Genomic DNA, 15,304 nt, shown 5'->3' with positions numbered 1-15,304 from the left:
GTGGCCTCTCCTCCTCCTCCTCTTTGGCTGGCACCTGGCTGGGAGGGGCCCTGGGAAGGCAGCACAGTTGGAGCACCATTGAGTAAAGGAACTCTTACCCTGGATCTCACAGAAAGCAAAGGTTCTGATCGATCTGATCACGAAGACCCCAGGCTTATGGCATCCTGGGTGTTTCCACTTCCTGGTGTTTCCACTTCCTGTATGACCCTGGGATCCTAAGGCCCACTGGGTCCCCTCTTACTATGCTTAGGTTTTTCAAGTACTTCCCTGGGCCTCAGTGACAGTGACCTTCGTGAAACAGAAACTCTGAAGACAGTGGACTGATCCAAAGGCACCAGAAAGTGAGCTCTCTGCTGCCTGGCCCAGGTTCTAGGGAGCCGGCAGGGCAGTCAGTCCTGGGAGACTCAGCACTCAGCAGAGGTTCTGCTGTTCCATTGCTGGGATTGGAAGGGTGGGGAAGGACGTGCTGCCTAACTGAGGTTCAGGTTTTCCTTTGCTCTTGGAAGAATCATAGGGAGGAGAGGATCCAGGAGGCACTGGGTCCTCCTTGCCCTTCACAGGCAATGCCTGTGGGAATGAGGCCACAGAGGACAGTATGAATGAAAGGCCTTGGGCTGGTGAAGTGTTCTAGAACAAGCCTAGGGCAAGCTTCCTGACAGGCCCAGGCACACAAGAGCAGCACACTGTTCTTTAACGTGTCTCCTATGCTTGCTTTTATTCATCTTTCTGGACGACACAAACCCCTCTCACCAATTGTGGTGAAGTAGGCCTCGAATCCCAGCACTCAGGAGGCAGAGGCAGGTAGATAGATCTCTTTGTTCCAGGCCATCAAGGGCTACACAGTGAGATTCAGTCTCAAACAAACAAACAAACAAACAAACAAATCAAACTACTTCTGGGTTGGGCCTTTCTCCAGGAAATGGCGAGGGACCCCTGGCTTACAGGGTGGGGGCTGGGGGTTCTCTCAACTCTGCCAAGCAGAACACTCTTCACGAGCTTGACACGTAGGCCCTGCTTTCCAACCCTGGTCTAGCTCTCCAGCCGGGACTAGAGTACACCAAGCAATCGGTTGTCTTTTTGCAGTTGTGAGAAGAATTGGGAAAATCTCCCCTCCTCCTCAGAATGGGCCGAGGACCTATCAGGAAAGCCCAACTTTCTCTCAGGGACTCTGAGAAGGAGCAAATGTGAGAGGGAGGCTGGTCAAGTGTGGGTCCTAGGATGAGTCTCACGGTTTGGGGGGACAAGAAGCACCCCCAAAGAGTACATGTTTGCGGCCTCGTTCTGGAGTTACTGCTGTTGCTACACAGGCTGTAGCTACAGACAACTGAAGCCACAAGGACTATTGGTTGAACCGTGGTAGTCGTCTTTGGCAGCCTCGAGTTCCAGCAGGTGACACAGCTCCAGGCGACTTTTCAAACACTCCTTAGCTCCAAGGTGACTCCAGCTAGTGGCTAGGGTGGCAGGTCGAGCATCCAGCGCTCTCAGTAGGCGTGGCAGATCACGAAGCAGGCGGTAGCGCGGTAGAGCGCGCAGCGGCCCGGGAATGTCACCTTTGGCACAGAGGCGACTGAAGTAGGCGAGCAGCAGCTGGCGTGGAGCAGCGCACGACAAGGTGCGAAGGGATGCAGTCTGCGGGTCGCCGCTGCAGGCAGTGCTGGGGCCCGCACAGCTCCAAAGGAGCAACACAGTGCCCTGCTCCCGTGCCACGCGTTCCCGTGCTGCCCAGAGCCATGGCAGTGGTCCAATGCGAGCCACGTGCGTCCCTTCCCAGAGATCCACGATCACGTCGCGTCCACCACCCAGCGCGGTCCGCAGCAGTTCGGCCAAAGCTCCCACCAGGCGTCGCTGTGCCTCTGAGTCCGCTGCGTGTAGGAGTAAAACTGGCCTTGTTCGACCGGGGCCTGGGGACCAAATAACAGCTGAGTAGAGTGAGGGGAGTCTGGGGACGGGGGTGAGGGTGAGGACAGTCAGCCCAGCCCTCCTCCCCTAGGGGCCCTTCATGCATGTGTCCTTTATCCGTTCTGGGAGTCAGTCGCCCAAACTGCTAAGCTATTTGTTGCTTATAGGCTAAAGAGGAAAACGTGAAGCTTCTCATACACAGTAAACCGCCTCTGGCAGCTGGGTGGTGGTACAGATAGGAACTGCACCCACAGCCCTTTGCCCTGCCGTAACCACTCCTTCCCACTAGGGGGCCAAGAATAGCAGCCTGTGCTTTGGCCCTCTCTTGGTCAAAAAGTACTGGGAAATTCTCAGGACCAAAGGTGAGTTTACCTGGCAGTAGGCGCCGGCAGAAGAGGACCAGAACTACACCCAGTAGAGTGGTGAGACCCAGCAGTGCCAGGATCAAGAGCCCGAGGTGTCTATGGGAGACTGAATCGAGCACAGGTGAAGGCAAGCCATCTCTTGAGTGCCCGAGCTCCTTCCCTCTCTCCTCTCACCCAAGAACTCACCATCAGGACACAAGAGGTGCTTCCAGGCAAACTGGACATCTGACCTCCACACCTGAGGACACAGGGACCCCACTCATATGAGCTAGATTACCCCCTCTCTCCCAGGGAAGGAGTCCCACTGGCTTGGGAATTCCTCCAGCTCTAGTTGTGTGTCTAGTACAAACGCCAGTGAGACCACATGTGCTCCCATCTCTGGTCTGGGCTGGAGAGCATAGACCAGCCAAAATAGCCACCAATGAGTGCTAGGCCTTGTCATTATACCTCATTGTGACATGCAATACCAGGTTTTCTCATTTTTAGTGGGAAGGCAAAATGTAAGTGTTTTGTTTGTTTTGTTTTTTAAGATAGCCTATAACTAGTGACAGCCAAGTCCCGTTTAAAACACTTGGCCAAACCGAACACTTTAATGGACTCTGTGCTAGGGGATCTGTAAGGAATAAGGGTACCATTTCTTACCAGGATGCAGCTCCCCTGCCTCAAGAAGGGAATAATGAGGTTCAGTGTCACTGGAACTGAGCCCTGGGTCTGTAGGGACAAAGAGTAGAATAGTTGTCCCCACACATGCAAGTCTGATGGTGTCTCACCCACCTCCATCCCAACTAGTTAAAGGTCCCAGTGACACCTCCAGAAAACTTCCCCAGCCACCAACGACCACTGATCTTCTCCAGATATTAGCTGTTGTGGCTGAGTTAACATATCTCTCTCACACACATACACACTCACAGAGAGAGAGAGAGAGAGAGAGAGAGAGAGAGAGAGAGAGGAGAGGGAGGGAGAGAGAGAGGGAGGGAGGGAGGAAGGGAGAGGGGGAGAGGGAGGGGGAGGGAGGGAAGGAAGAAAGTGAGGGAGGGAGAGAGAGATGAGAGAGAGATGAGAGAGAGAGATGAGAGAGAGAGAAGCAGAGAGAGGGGAGAGGGAAGGAGGGAGAGAGAGGGAGGGAGAAAGAGGGGAAGGGAGGGGGAGAGAGGGATGGGGAGGAAGGGAAGGAGGGAAGGAGGGAGGGAGGGAGGGAGGGAGAGAGAGAGAGAGAGAGAGAGAGAGAGAGAGAGAGAGAGAGAGACATGACCATGTGGCCAGCTCTTCACCCCCTACACAGCTGAAGAGGCATCTTGTCCACTGGGAAGAAAAGGCTATGGAGGCTGCAGGCTAGCTTGAGGCTTGACTATTGCTTTTCTAGTTCTCGGTTTGTGACCTTTCTGTGGATTTGAATAATATCTTCTCCCTCCCCAGCCTCAGATCTTTATTTGCAGATGGGGAGCAATTATCTTTAGTAGGTTACTGGGAGCATTAAATGGAAATATGCATATGGGTTCTTTAATAAACTGATAAATATATAATTGTTATGTGTGTAATTACATTATAACATACATATATTATATAGATATACACACACATATATTAGAGGAGGCCAAAGCCTGTTCTGTGTGTTCTTCCTATATCTCCTAGTGCATAGTACAGGGTAAGCAGAGTAGGTGCTCAGGAAATGTGTACTGAACCAGAGAGAACTGGTTGCTGTGTGTCTACAGAGGAGATGTGGCTCCACTCTGTGCTCCACAAGTTAGTTACAAGGTTGACCAGTCAACCCCACCCTTCAGGAGCACCACCTTCCTCTACTCTGCATCCCTCGCGTGTTGACTCCAGTTTCAAGGCAACTGTCAAGCCAGTAGAAACTCAGATCATAAGTGTTTGCTATCCTCTGTCTGTTTGGGAGCCCCCGGGGCTCAAAGCAATGATCTAGCTGCAAGGGGGCCTTTGAGAGAGCTCTGTGTGCAGAGAGCACAGCATGCTTGGTCAGCTTATTGCTGTGGTTTTGTGAGTAAATCTGATTGTGGTTTTTAAATCAGATACACAGAACAAAGTCAGCGAGGCAACCTATTCTTAGCCCACATGATGGAGCTGCACCAGTGCAGTACTGTTCAGTGAGTACTGTACAGTGAGTACTGTTCAGTGAGTACTGTACAGTGAGTACTGTTCAGTGAGTACTGTTCAGTGAGTACTGTTCAGTGAGTACTGTACAGTGAGTACTGTTCAGTGAGTACTGTACAGTGAGTACTGTTCAGTGAGTACTGTACAGTGAGTACTGTTCAGTGAGTACTGTACAGTGAGTACTGTTCAGTGAGTACTGTACAGTGAGTACTGTTCAGTGAGTACTGTACAGTGAGTACTGTTCAGTGAGTACTGTACAGTGAGTACTGTTCAGTGAGTACTGTTCAGTGAGTACTGTTCAGTGAGTACTGTACAGTGAGTACTGTTCAGTGAGTACTGTACAGTGAGTACTGTTCAGTGAGTACTGTACAGTGAGTACTGTTCAGTGAGTACTGTTCAGTGAGTACTGTTCAGTGAGTACTGTACAGTGAGTACTGTTCAGTGAGTACTGTACAGTGAGTACTGTTCAGTGAGTACTGTACAGTGAGTACTGTTCAGTGAGTACTGTACAGTGAGTACTGTTCAGTGAGTACAGTGAGTCCTTCAGCTTCTAGAGGCCTCTAGAGAGCCAGTGAACTTCTTCTTATAGAGTCATGAACCCTGGGAGAGGACAGCTGGGGTGAGGGGTAGCCTCACTATACAACGTAGGGCTGAGGAACTGACTCCGTGGGTGCATTTTCTATGCAAACATGAGCACTTGGATTTAAATCCTAAGCATCCAGAGTTTTAAAAAAAAGAGCTGGGTGGTGGTGGTGATGGTGGTGGTGGTGGTGGTAGTTCACACCTTTAATCGCAGCACTTGAGAGGCAGAGGCAGGAGGATCTCAGAGTTTACAGATTGAGTTCCAGGACACCTAGGGCTGCAAAAAGAAACCCTGTTGGGAGGCAGGGGAAGCCAGGCATGGCTATATATTCATGCAACCCCAGCCTTGCGGGCCAGAGACAGGTGACACCCAGGACTTCACTGGACTGCCAACCTACCTGAAAACAGCAAGCTGCAGGTTCAGTGAGAGACCTTGTCTCAGACTAAAGAATAGAAATGGATGAAGGTAGGAATGAGACCTCTGGTCTCTTCTTTGCACACCTACACATGCATATGCATACATCACACACACACAGTGGCTTCGGTGGGTTGGAGTAGCTGCAGGAGGGAGTGCCAGCATCTGGATGCTATTCTCTCTGTAAACTGAGGCACTGAAAGGGTTAGGAACTCCCTCATGAAGGACCCCACAGATCAACAGAGGGCCAGTAATCCAAGGCTGATCAAGAAAATAATCTATGACAGAAAACAGAATACCTCCACCCATGCAGGATCTGCCTCACTGAAATAACAAGGAGGTCAGGGATATGCATTGGTCAAGAGAACCTGGCAGGAAACAAACCCTAGCTAGGCCATACCTGACTGATGCTGTACACAGGAGTCATGGAGCTATCCAGCCCCAAACCTGGGTTACTCCAGGCAGCACTGAAGGTAGCATATGTCCTCGTCGAAAAGTGAAGAATCAGCTGTTGGGCCTGGGTATCCATGCTCACAGTCCAGGATGGGAGAGAGCCTGTTTGTGGGAGGTAATCAGAGCTGGGTTGTTCTGGACCTGAGGGTCACAGGCGAGTAGGGCTGAGATGTGGGAGAAGGAATTCCTTATTGACTCACCACTCTGGTGGGGACATTCAACATGGCTACTGTTTTCAAAAGAAAACTGAGAAACACAGACATGGCAGGTCAGAAGGATTCAGTCCCATCCCTCCTCCCACTGCCAGCCCCCTGCCCACGGTTGTACCTTAAAGCAGAGCTGGGGGTGCAAGTCCACATTCTCCAGGATATACCACTGTTGGGGAGATGGGAGTTAGTCAGGGAGAAGGTCCCTGGGCCCCGATCCTCCCACCTCAGTCCTGGAGGGAGGTGGCTGCCCTTACTCCTTCTGACTCCTTTGCTGTGGCATTGGGAAGGATTTTGCAGGGCGTGACTGGGTCCTGCCTCCAGCAGAGAGAGGCCTCCAGTTTCAGTGGGCAGCGGAGTGTCAGAGCCATGACCATCTGACTGTGCTGGCTGTAGTCAGTGAAGCGTATTGACTTCCAGAAGTCGGAGCCATCTGGAAGGTGGCAGGTCCAAGGATGAGGCCATAGCCCAGCTGTAGCCCCATCTCCCCACCCCCACTCCAGGGCACCAGGAAAAAATACCAAAATTCCAGGACAATTCCTGCTCACCGGTGCTTGGCAGCTGATCAAGCCCTCACTCTCCCTACCCACCTTTCTACCCAGCCTTCTTGCCTTTATCTTCCATCCCGGGTCTCCAAACTACTCAAAACTACTCCCCATGCTCAAATTCTGTGCAGGCTCCTCCCAGATTCTAAATGCCTCTTTCCTGACTCTTCTTTCTAAAGCCTGTCCATTTTCTGAGCTCAGCTCAGGTGTGGGCGCCTCTGAGAGCCTCTCTGCTCACAGCAGTGTCTAGCTTTGCGTTACTTGTATCTGAGTATCTTTCCCTCCTGAGGTCAGCACTGTGCACACAGCATTCTAGACAACACCAGCCACTTTCCTGTAGAATAGTTCCCTCAAGTCAACAGTTTGGGATTTTACTGATGAAGGAAGGGTGGCGGGGATGGAGGCGATCTGGGGATAACCCATGGCAGAGCTGGGAAGTGAGCCTAGGTCTGTAGTTGGTCCTCTTACACACCACTCCCTGGGTGACCCTCCTCCACTGGGCACTTAGGGAGTTCTTCTGCAGGTTGATGGCTAGACGCTGCTCGCCCTGCCCTCCCAAAAGAAATGCGCTCATGCAGTCTGGTCTCTGTCTTTGTCTCTGTCTGTCTGTCTGTCTCTCTGTCTGTCTGTCTCTCTATCTCTGTCTCTCTCTCTCTCTCTCTCTCACATACACACGCACACTCACACAGGGTGGGGGAGGGAGGGAGGAAGGGAGAGAGGAGAGAATGGATGAGAATCAGGATTAATACAGCACTCACAAGCTTCAGGCCAGCTCCGGAAGGGACACTTTTTGTGCCTCACAGTGTCCTCCTGCAGGTAGGAGGCCTGGGGAAACAAACGTAGAGAGCATCAAGAAAATGTCTTTTCCAGCATCATTAGTTCTGGCCCTAGCTCACTACGGTGAAGTACCCTGAGCTTAGACACTAATCAGGGAGCCCTGTGTAGTAAGGGAAGGGGTTAGGGCTCAAGAGCATAGGAAAGAGTGGCCAATAAGGCAGTCTCCTCTGGTCTCCACAGAGAACTATTCCCAGCAACAGGAAACTCCTCAGGGCCGCATCCCCCAATTTCCAGCTTCCCTGGCCCTCATCGTGGGCTTTCTCCAGGGCCCTGTGTTATTCCTCGTTCTCAGGGAATCCACCTGCTGTCATCTCTGACCCCACTGGAATTGTGCTCAGGAATTGTGTGATCTGTCTCTTTACAGGGCAAGGCACCACATACCTGGGTACCCAAGGGACTCTATCCTTCTCTCAGTATTCCTCTTCCCCTAATGATGCCCAAAACATCTTTATCTTAAGACTTACAAGGAGAGATGGAGGGCTACAATGGAGGGCTAGAGAGGGCATGGCTTTGAGAGGAATGCACAACCTTGGTTCTCAAGAACATCCAGGTAGGGCTGAGGTGGAACTGCCTAGGACCCTCACAGCCAAGCAGCACCAGTTTCCTAAGCATCCCTTGTCCTTTTGGAGTTTCTCTTTAGTGCTGTGGGGCCCGTTGTATCTCTCCGTCCACCCCGAGTCCTTTATAAATTGATTTACTGGAGATTGGCTAGGCAAGGAGCAATGGTTAACCCAAATCTCCTTCTTCTCACCTCTATGCACATGCAAGGCAGAAGGAATTCATAAGGCAGGTCTACAGTGTGGCCCCCAGACACAATTTTCTGTTGGTAAAACCACAAAGGAATAGAAAAAGAGGCATCTAAGACAAGGCATGGGTATTGTAGACAAAGTAGGAGGAAGCTAAGTCCTCAGACAATATACCTTATTTCCCTACTTTATCACGCTTACTTCTTTTTCATGGGCTCTTGGTTCTAGACTCTGGCCATTTGCTTGAGGTATTTAAGGAGGAGTAGGGGGAGGGGAAGGAATACGTAGTTCTGAGCAGCAGTTGTACGCCATGTAGGGTGTTACAAGCATCACCTCTACCAAGGCTAACATCACCTTGAAGTTAGAAGGTACAGCCACTGTAGACATGAACAGAGTTGAATACTCCAGAACATAGCTTCAGTCTTTGCGTGTGATGCCTAACTATGCACAGGGGCATCTGTGATGATTGGAGGTGAAGTGGGCTGCAGGACCTGGCTTGGGAGATTAGGGGATATAATTTTCTGAGGGCTAGACAAGAGAAGAGCGCCAAGACACAGGTGACCATTTTGTCAAATTATCAGGGGAACAACATTTCAAGGAAATAACAATGTTTTTGCTGTTGTTTTTCTCAAGGCAGGGGCTCATGTATCCCAAGCTGACCTCAGACTCATTGTATCTCCAAGGATAACCTTGAACTCCTGATCCTCCTACTTCTATCTCCCACCCCATTTGCACAATGCCAGAGATCATGCATGGTAGACAAGCACTCTACCATGGGAGTATGTACCATTCATTCCTTTCTGGTCTCTCTTCTCAAGTAACATAGCCCACACCTTTTCTGTCTAGTCAAATTAAAGTCTTAATACCTCATTTTATAAGTTTTGAGTAATTACTTTCTCTATCCAGGCCTTAGTCTCCTCCATTTGCTCAGGAATTGTCCGTCTCTCTGCTCAGGAAATGTGCGATCTGTCTCTTTACAGGACATGGCACTACATACCTGGGTATCAAAAGGACTACTCATGTCCTCACATTCCAGTGCCCACTGGTAACAAAGGCGTACGTTGGCCTCTGGGCCTGGAGGAATAGTCACCCGAATAGCCTGTACCTCAGGCAGCAAATCAAAGGAGAATTCAGGTCCTAGGGAGAAAGAAGACTTGGTGACCCTGGTTCAGGTAAGGCTGAAACCATATCCTGTCACCCATCATACCTACCTCCATGCTTTTGTGAACCTGCTCCAGGGAGATGTTCTATCCCTTCTGCAGCTGAAGGCTGGGTCCTTTTGGTACGTAGGCCTCTGTGGGAGATGGCTAGGAAGTGGGTGGAAATTCGATGGCTCTCCTGAGACAAGGAAGGGCTACCTAGTAGCTTCCTCTGCAAGTGGAGAATGAAGTGGTGTTAATACAGGAGCCAGGAAGTCTGCCTTCTAGTTCTGCCTTGGAACTTGAGAGACCGCAGGCAAATTTCTCAAGTTCTTTTGGCCTCAGTTTCCCTTACTGTGTAATGTTTACATTTTCAAACTCCCTTTTGTAGCTGGAGAACAAAGTAAGGGGCAAAAAAAAAAGAAAGGGGTTGGAACCATTGGGTAGAGCCATAAACTACAGCATACCTGGAAGGGTGATGGTGTCCAGTGCCTCCAACAGACTTCAAATTCATGAGAACTTTTAGATTTCCTCACCAAGAGAGGGAACCAGCCACACTGAAGGCCTACAGGAGGGAGACACACTTTGTATCTAGGTATTCATGGCCTCTGTCTTACCTGAGACTTGATCCAATATTGGATAGAAAGTCATTATAAATCTTGGAGTGCAATGACATCGAGCTTCTTTGGTGGCGGAAAAAAATATTAAGGCTCAGAGAACACAGAAGAGAGGATAGGAAGAATGCAGGAGTCAGAAGACGAGGAGGAATACTCTGAAGTCTTCTAGACACACCATGGCGGTTGTGCACAAGATCTGTGCAAGGTCAAGCCAGCAAGATCAGCCAATACCCAGTAGGCGGCCTGATTGGACTCAGTGAGTGATGAACAAGCAGAGGAAGGAGTGGTTTTATACTTGTATCAAGAGGCAGAGACAGGAATTTGAGGCCAGCCTGGTCTACACTGCAAGTTCCAGGTGAGTCAGGACTATACAGCGAGCCTCTGTCTCAAAAAGCGGAAAGATACATACGTGTGGAAAGATGAGTAAGCAGTTCAGAACACTCACTGTTCTTAGAGGACCCAGAATTGGTTCCTAGTACCCACATGGTGGCTCACAACCATCTCTAACTCCAGGGTCAGGGGGATGTGATTTCCATGGGCACCACATGCATGTAATATATACACACACATATATACACACAGGAAAACATTCCTGCACAAAGCTTAAATGCTTTTTTTAAAAGATATGATTGTGGGACAGGGTGGGTTTGATAAAAACAGATTGTATACATGTATGAGATTTTTAAATAATAAATACAAGGTATTTTGTTTCTTTTTAAATGTTTAGGTTTATTTATTTTATTTTACATGTATGAATGTTTTGTCTGCACGTGTGCATGTGCACTATGTTCATGCCTGGTGCCTACTGAGGTCAGAAGAAGACATTGGACTCCCTGGAACTATACAGTTAGAGATAAGTCACCATGTGAGTGCCTGGAATCCAATCTAGACCCACTGGAAGAGCACAAGTGTCTATAACAGTCGAGCCATCTTTCCAGCCCCAATAAGACATTTCAAAATAAATAAAACAATTTAAAAAATCTTAAGTTGAGAAAAAAGATACACACACACACCTCCCACAAAGGTAGGTATTCACTGTAGCATGATTTTGCCCCCCTGTGTTTCTGTGTGTAACTTTGGCTGTTCTGGAACTCACTCTACAGACCAGGTTAACCTTGAACTCAGAGATCCTCCTGCCTCTGCCTCCTGAGTGCTGGATTAAAGGCCTGTGCCACCATTGCCTGGCTGTAGCATGATTTCTTTCCTTTTTTTTTTTTTTTTTAATTTTCTTTTGAGGCAGGGTTTCTCAGTGTAACCGGCCTTGGCTGTTGTGGACTCTGCAGACTAAGCTAGCCACAAACTCACGCAGATTGGCTCACCTCTCTCTCCCAAGTGGTAGGTAGGGTTAAAGGCATGGTAGCATCATTTCTTTCTTTTTTTTTTTTTTCTATTCTTTTTTTCAGAGCTGGGGATCGAACCCAGGGCCTTGCGCTTGCTAGGCAAGTGCTCTACCACTGAGCCAAATCCCCAACCCCGGTAGCATCATTTCTAATGATAAAAAATTTTAAACTAATGTTTTCTGATTTTATGTCTAATATTGTGTGTGTGTGTGTGTGTGTGTGTGTGTGTGTGTATGTGTGTGTGTGTGTGCCTGTGTATAGGTATGTGCGAATGAGTGCAGATGCTTGAAGAGGTCAGAAACATCGGGTTCCCTGGAGATGGAATTGTGAGCTGCCTGACATGGGTACTGAGAACTGAGCTCAAGTTTTCTGCAAGAGCATCGAGTGCTCTTAGTCGCCGAGCCAACTCTGTATCCCCTGATCAACTGCTAGTTTTAAAGGGTGTGTTCAGTGTACACCTAGTGAGGCAATGAAATGGCGGAGTAAAATGACCCCCACTTTACAGATGCAAAGTAACAATAGCAGGTCCACAGAACACACACTTTTAGGGATCGATCGGTACCCTTTGTGGAAATGGCACCTCCACAATGGTACAGCTGTCTCTTAAACGTTCGTGTGATGTGCCATTTTAGGATGCTCTAAGTCACTGTTGAGGTTAACAAGACAAAAACCTGTTCCAAAATGACCACTGGCACTGTGCCAGCCCAGGTATTGACCCGTTAACTGTCCCTAATTCATGCATCTACTGAGAATGGCTCAAAGCTACTTTTCGCACCTGAAGAACGTGACACCAGATGTCACAGGCACAAACAGCAGGACCAGTGCCAAGGCTTTGTGGCTAGGACAGTAGGGCAGGGGGTTTGAGCAGAACTTCCTGTGTTGGAGAAGGAAAGTTGGCACAGAGACACATGGCTGTAAGCCCACTGCTTAGGAGGCTGAGACAGGAGGATTAAAGGCTTTGGCATTAAATAGTGAGACCCGGTCTCAAGACAAAAACCAAAAGAGACTCTGTTTCTTAGGGTCAAAGGAGGGCCTTCCTACCCACTTCTGACTGGATTTAGGGCTAAGCTTTGGCATCTTTCGAATGTGATCTTGAGAAAGTTATCAGACCCACGTGCCTGACTGCTCATCCATCAAGGGAGCTTGCCTTAAATCACGTGTGTGGAGTCCCTGGAGATTAGCCATGTTGTTCATTTTATCCTCCCCAGTGCCTGGATGCAACGCAGCCCTCATCTTCTAGTTATTCCTCCCCCACTCCAGTGCTCAGAAGCCAAGGTCAGAGGCAGAGCCTAAGCATTTATAGAATCTGAGGACTCTAGTCAAGTCCTGAACTTTCCGACATCAACTACTCCCTGGGTTGTAACCAAGACTGCCAAGGATGACTCACTGGGTCCTGGAGCACAGTGGGGGGGAGGGGGGCACAGGGGAGCACAGGGGAGTACAGGGGGGAACAGGGGAGCACAGGGGGGCACAGGGGAGCACAGGGGAGTACAGGGGAGAGGAGCAGAATAGGAAGTAAGACTTACCAGCAAAATGCTTATCCTGAAGATACAGGGCCCAGAAGGGAAAAGAAAGGAGAGAGACATCATTAGAAGGGAGTCGAGTGAGGTGCATTCTCCTGAACTCTCCATCAAATCATCCAGTTCTGAGACCCTCAGCTCACAGTACATCCACTCTGCTGTTTTCCTCTCGGTTCCACCCTGCCAAGGACCTCAGCTCACCAGAACCTTAGCAATCCGTTCAAGACCACATAGAGGACTCACTGAAGTTGCCACTAGGGTACAGGATTTCAGAGGTAGGAAAGGGCAGGCAGGAGAAAGAAGGGGTTCTAGTCTGTGCTAAGCAAGTGCCCCTTCACCTAGCAGCAGGACCTTACCACACGGAAGGCCAGTAGACAGTGGCTGGTCCAACGTGGCAGGCAGGGGCAGGCAACCTGAGCAGACACAGCAAGGCAGATGAACAGTAGAGGTTGAGACAGGAGCAAGGCTGCCAGTCTGGGGCTCCCCATGAGCTTCTGGAGGATCAGGGAGCAGAGACCATGGCTTTCCTGTAGGGCCTGGCCCTGGAGCTGTGAGAAGCACACAGTACCAGCAGGCGCTCTCACTTAACCCTGCCCTAGATCCACCCTGCCCCGAAGCTCCTCCTTGATCCTAACCAGCAGGCTTGGTCACATTCCTTCTCCTGAGCCAGGGCACAGAAGAACACTTGCTTGTTCTGTAGAAAGCCTTACTGCCCTCCAGTCACAGGAGGCTTTTGGTGTGGCAGAGAGTTAACAGGAAAGGGACCTGCACATTGTCATGGAGGTGCACCCATTTCTTAACCACTCCTATACCCCAAATACAGCAGATCTGATACACATATTAGTACACTCTGCCACAGGCAGTTCCACATCCTCCACTTTGAGACATGAACCGTTACTCTCCATTTGTCTACATGGCATGCTGAGGATGAAGCATTCATCCTCATGTTGCATCAGCTGTTGAAGTAAAAAATGAGTAAACATTAGAAAGCAAATAAGCCTCCTGCATCCCCCACTTGTACTCCCCACCTGGCTCTCTTCCCACTAAAGCCCAGCCTTCCCTCTGCCCACTGGCCCTTTCCAGCTGTTGTTGACACCAGGTCAAAGGGGTCTCCAGCTCCGAGGACCACCTAACTTATATGGCTTGTTCAGGGAGCCCCAGAGCTGACAACTGAGCTCTGGAGCAGAGGGAGCAGCCCCACGCACTGACCTGGTTTCCTGTGGTTTCCGGTGCAGGAAAAAGGCTGACAAGGCTCCAGGCTTTGTGGGGACCCTCCCCATCATCTTACAGCTTCCTCTCGCTTATGGAGCCCTTGACCTGCATCAGCCCTCTCCTTGGCAACGTCCACGCTGGGAGGGAGGTTCAGGGCATGTCCACTGGGTCATGTCCTCCCTCCCTCCCTCCCTCCCTCCCTTCCTCCCTCCCTTCCTCCCTCCCTCCCTCCCTCCCTCCCTTTCTCCCTCCCTCACTCTGACAGGGATTCTCTGTGTAGTTCTGGATGTTCTGGAACTTACTCTATAGATCAGACTGGCCTTGAACTCAGAGATCCACCTCTGCCTCCCAAGTGTAGTGTTAGGTCTGAAGGCACACACCACCATTGCCCTGCTTGTCTCTGTTTTAAAATTAAATTTAAAAAAATGTTTGGGGCTGGAGAGATGGCTCAGCAGTTAAGAGCACTGACTGCTCTTCCAGAGGTCCTAAATTTAATTCCCAGCAACCACATGGTGGCTCACAACCATCTGTAACAGATTCTGGTGTATCTGAAGACAGCTACACTACACTAAATAAATAAAATATTTTTAAATGTGTGTGTGTGTGTGTGTGTGTGTGTGTGTGTGTGTGTGTGTGTGTGTGTGTGTGTGTTTATGCATGGGCAGGCAGATGTACTTGTCCATGCAGACTCAGGTGGAGGCCAGAGACTGACACCAGGGTGTCTTCCTGATTGGTTTCCAACTTGTTTTGAGACAGAACCTGTCACTGAACCTGGACCTTGCCGATTCAGCTAGGTTGATGAGCCAGCGAGCTCATGGGATCCACCTGCCTCCTGTCCTCAGTGCTGGAGCTACAGGTCCATTCTGCCAGGGCCTGGCATTGTGGGTGCTGGGATCAGAACTCTGGTCTTCATGCATAAGCAGCAAGCACTTTACACACGGAACCTTCTCACCCATCCCAATATTATTACCATCAAGACAGGGCTTCATGTATCCTAGGTTGGCCCCAAATTCTCTGTGTAGCCCAAAGATGTCCTTACAAGCCAGGTCCTCCTCCTCCACTTCCCAAGTGTTGAGATTACTGGTGTGAAGTCCTGTATCCAATTTCTTCAGTGCTGCAGACTGAATCCAGGATTACATGCTAGACAAGCACTCTACCAACGGAGCTTCTTAGCTCATACCTGCAGTCTCCAATCTTCCCGTTACCCTAAAAGTCGCCTCTCACTTTTGCATCTGTGGGGAGGGTAGCAAGATGAGAAGGCACAGGAAGGTAAGATGGCAGCATCATAACCAGAGCTTGATCCCCAGAACGCCTAT

At 49.9% G+C, this 15,304-nt stretch overlaps 1 protein-coding gene across 2 annotated transcripts; it reads right to left on the bottom strand.

Moving 5' to 3' along the window:
• Window positions 1-689: 689 nt before the first annotated feature.
• Il17re (interleukin 17 receptor E) lies at window positions 690-14,136 on the bottom strand. Of its 2 annotated transcripts, XM_017592700.3 has the most exons (16): window positions 13,986-14,136; window positions 13,133-13,732; window positions 12,783-12,798; window positions 9,767-9,864; window positions 9,372-9,531; window positions 9,158-9,297; window positions 8,166-8,234; window positions 7,336-7,402; window positions 6,290-6,465; window positions 6,154-6,201; window positions 6,027-6,072; window positions 5,774-5,928; window positions 2,907-2,975; window positions 2,451-2,502; window positions 2,272-2,370; window positions 690-1,901 (listed from the first exon to the last, which is right to left on the bottom strand). In XM_017592700.3, the coding sequence occupies exons 2-16, from the start codon at window positions 13,262-13,264 to the stop codon at window positions 1,315-1,317; spliced, it is 1,914 nt and encodes a 637-aa protein (XP_017448189.1). In that variant the 5' UTR covers window positions 13,265-13,732; window positions 13,986-14,136; the 3' UTR covers window positions 690-1,314. The 2 variants fall into 2 exon arrangements, with proteins under 2 accessions (XP_017448189.1, NP_001004091.1); NM_001004091.1 differs by lacking the exon at window positions 13,986-14,136 and having other exon boundaries at window positions 13,133-13,338.
• Window positions 14,137-15,304: the final 1,168 nt, after the last annotated feature.

The sequence above is a fragment of the Rattus norvegicus genome, chromosome 4 (genome assembly GCF_036323735.1).
Source record: "Rattus norvegicus strain BN/NHsdMcwi chromosome 4, GRCr8, whole genome shotgun sequence".
NCBI lineage: Eukaryota > Metazoa > Chordata > Mammalia > Rodentia > Muridae > Rattus > Rattus norvegicus.
Note: the sequence above shows the minus strand (reverse complement) of the source record. Positions and strands in the feature narration are given on the sequence as shown.

What these genes read in the sequence shown, in the direction of transcription:
- Il17re (XM_017592700.3), bottom strand. Translation starts at nt 13,264, where the DNA reads ATGGGGAGCCCCAGACTGGCAGCCTTGCTCCTGTCTCAACCTCTACTG. An exon ending in GTAGTCCTTTTGATACCCAG is followed by an intron (nt 8,235 to 9,157) that starts GTATGTAGTGCC and finishes TTTTACCAACAG; the next exon opens with AAAATTGTGTCTGGGGGCCA. An exon ending in CAGCAAAGGAGTCAGAAGGA is followed by an intron (nt 6,202 to 6,289) that starts GTAAGGGCAGCC and finishes TCTCCCCAACAG; the next exon opens with TGGTATATCCTGGAGAATGT.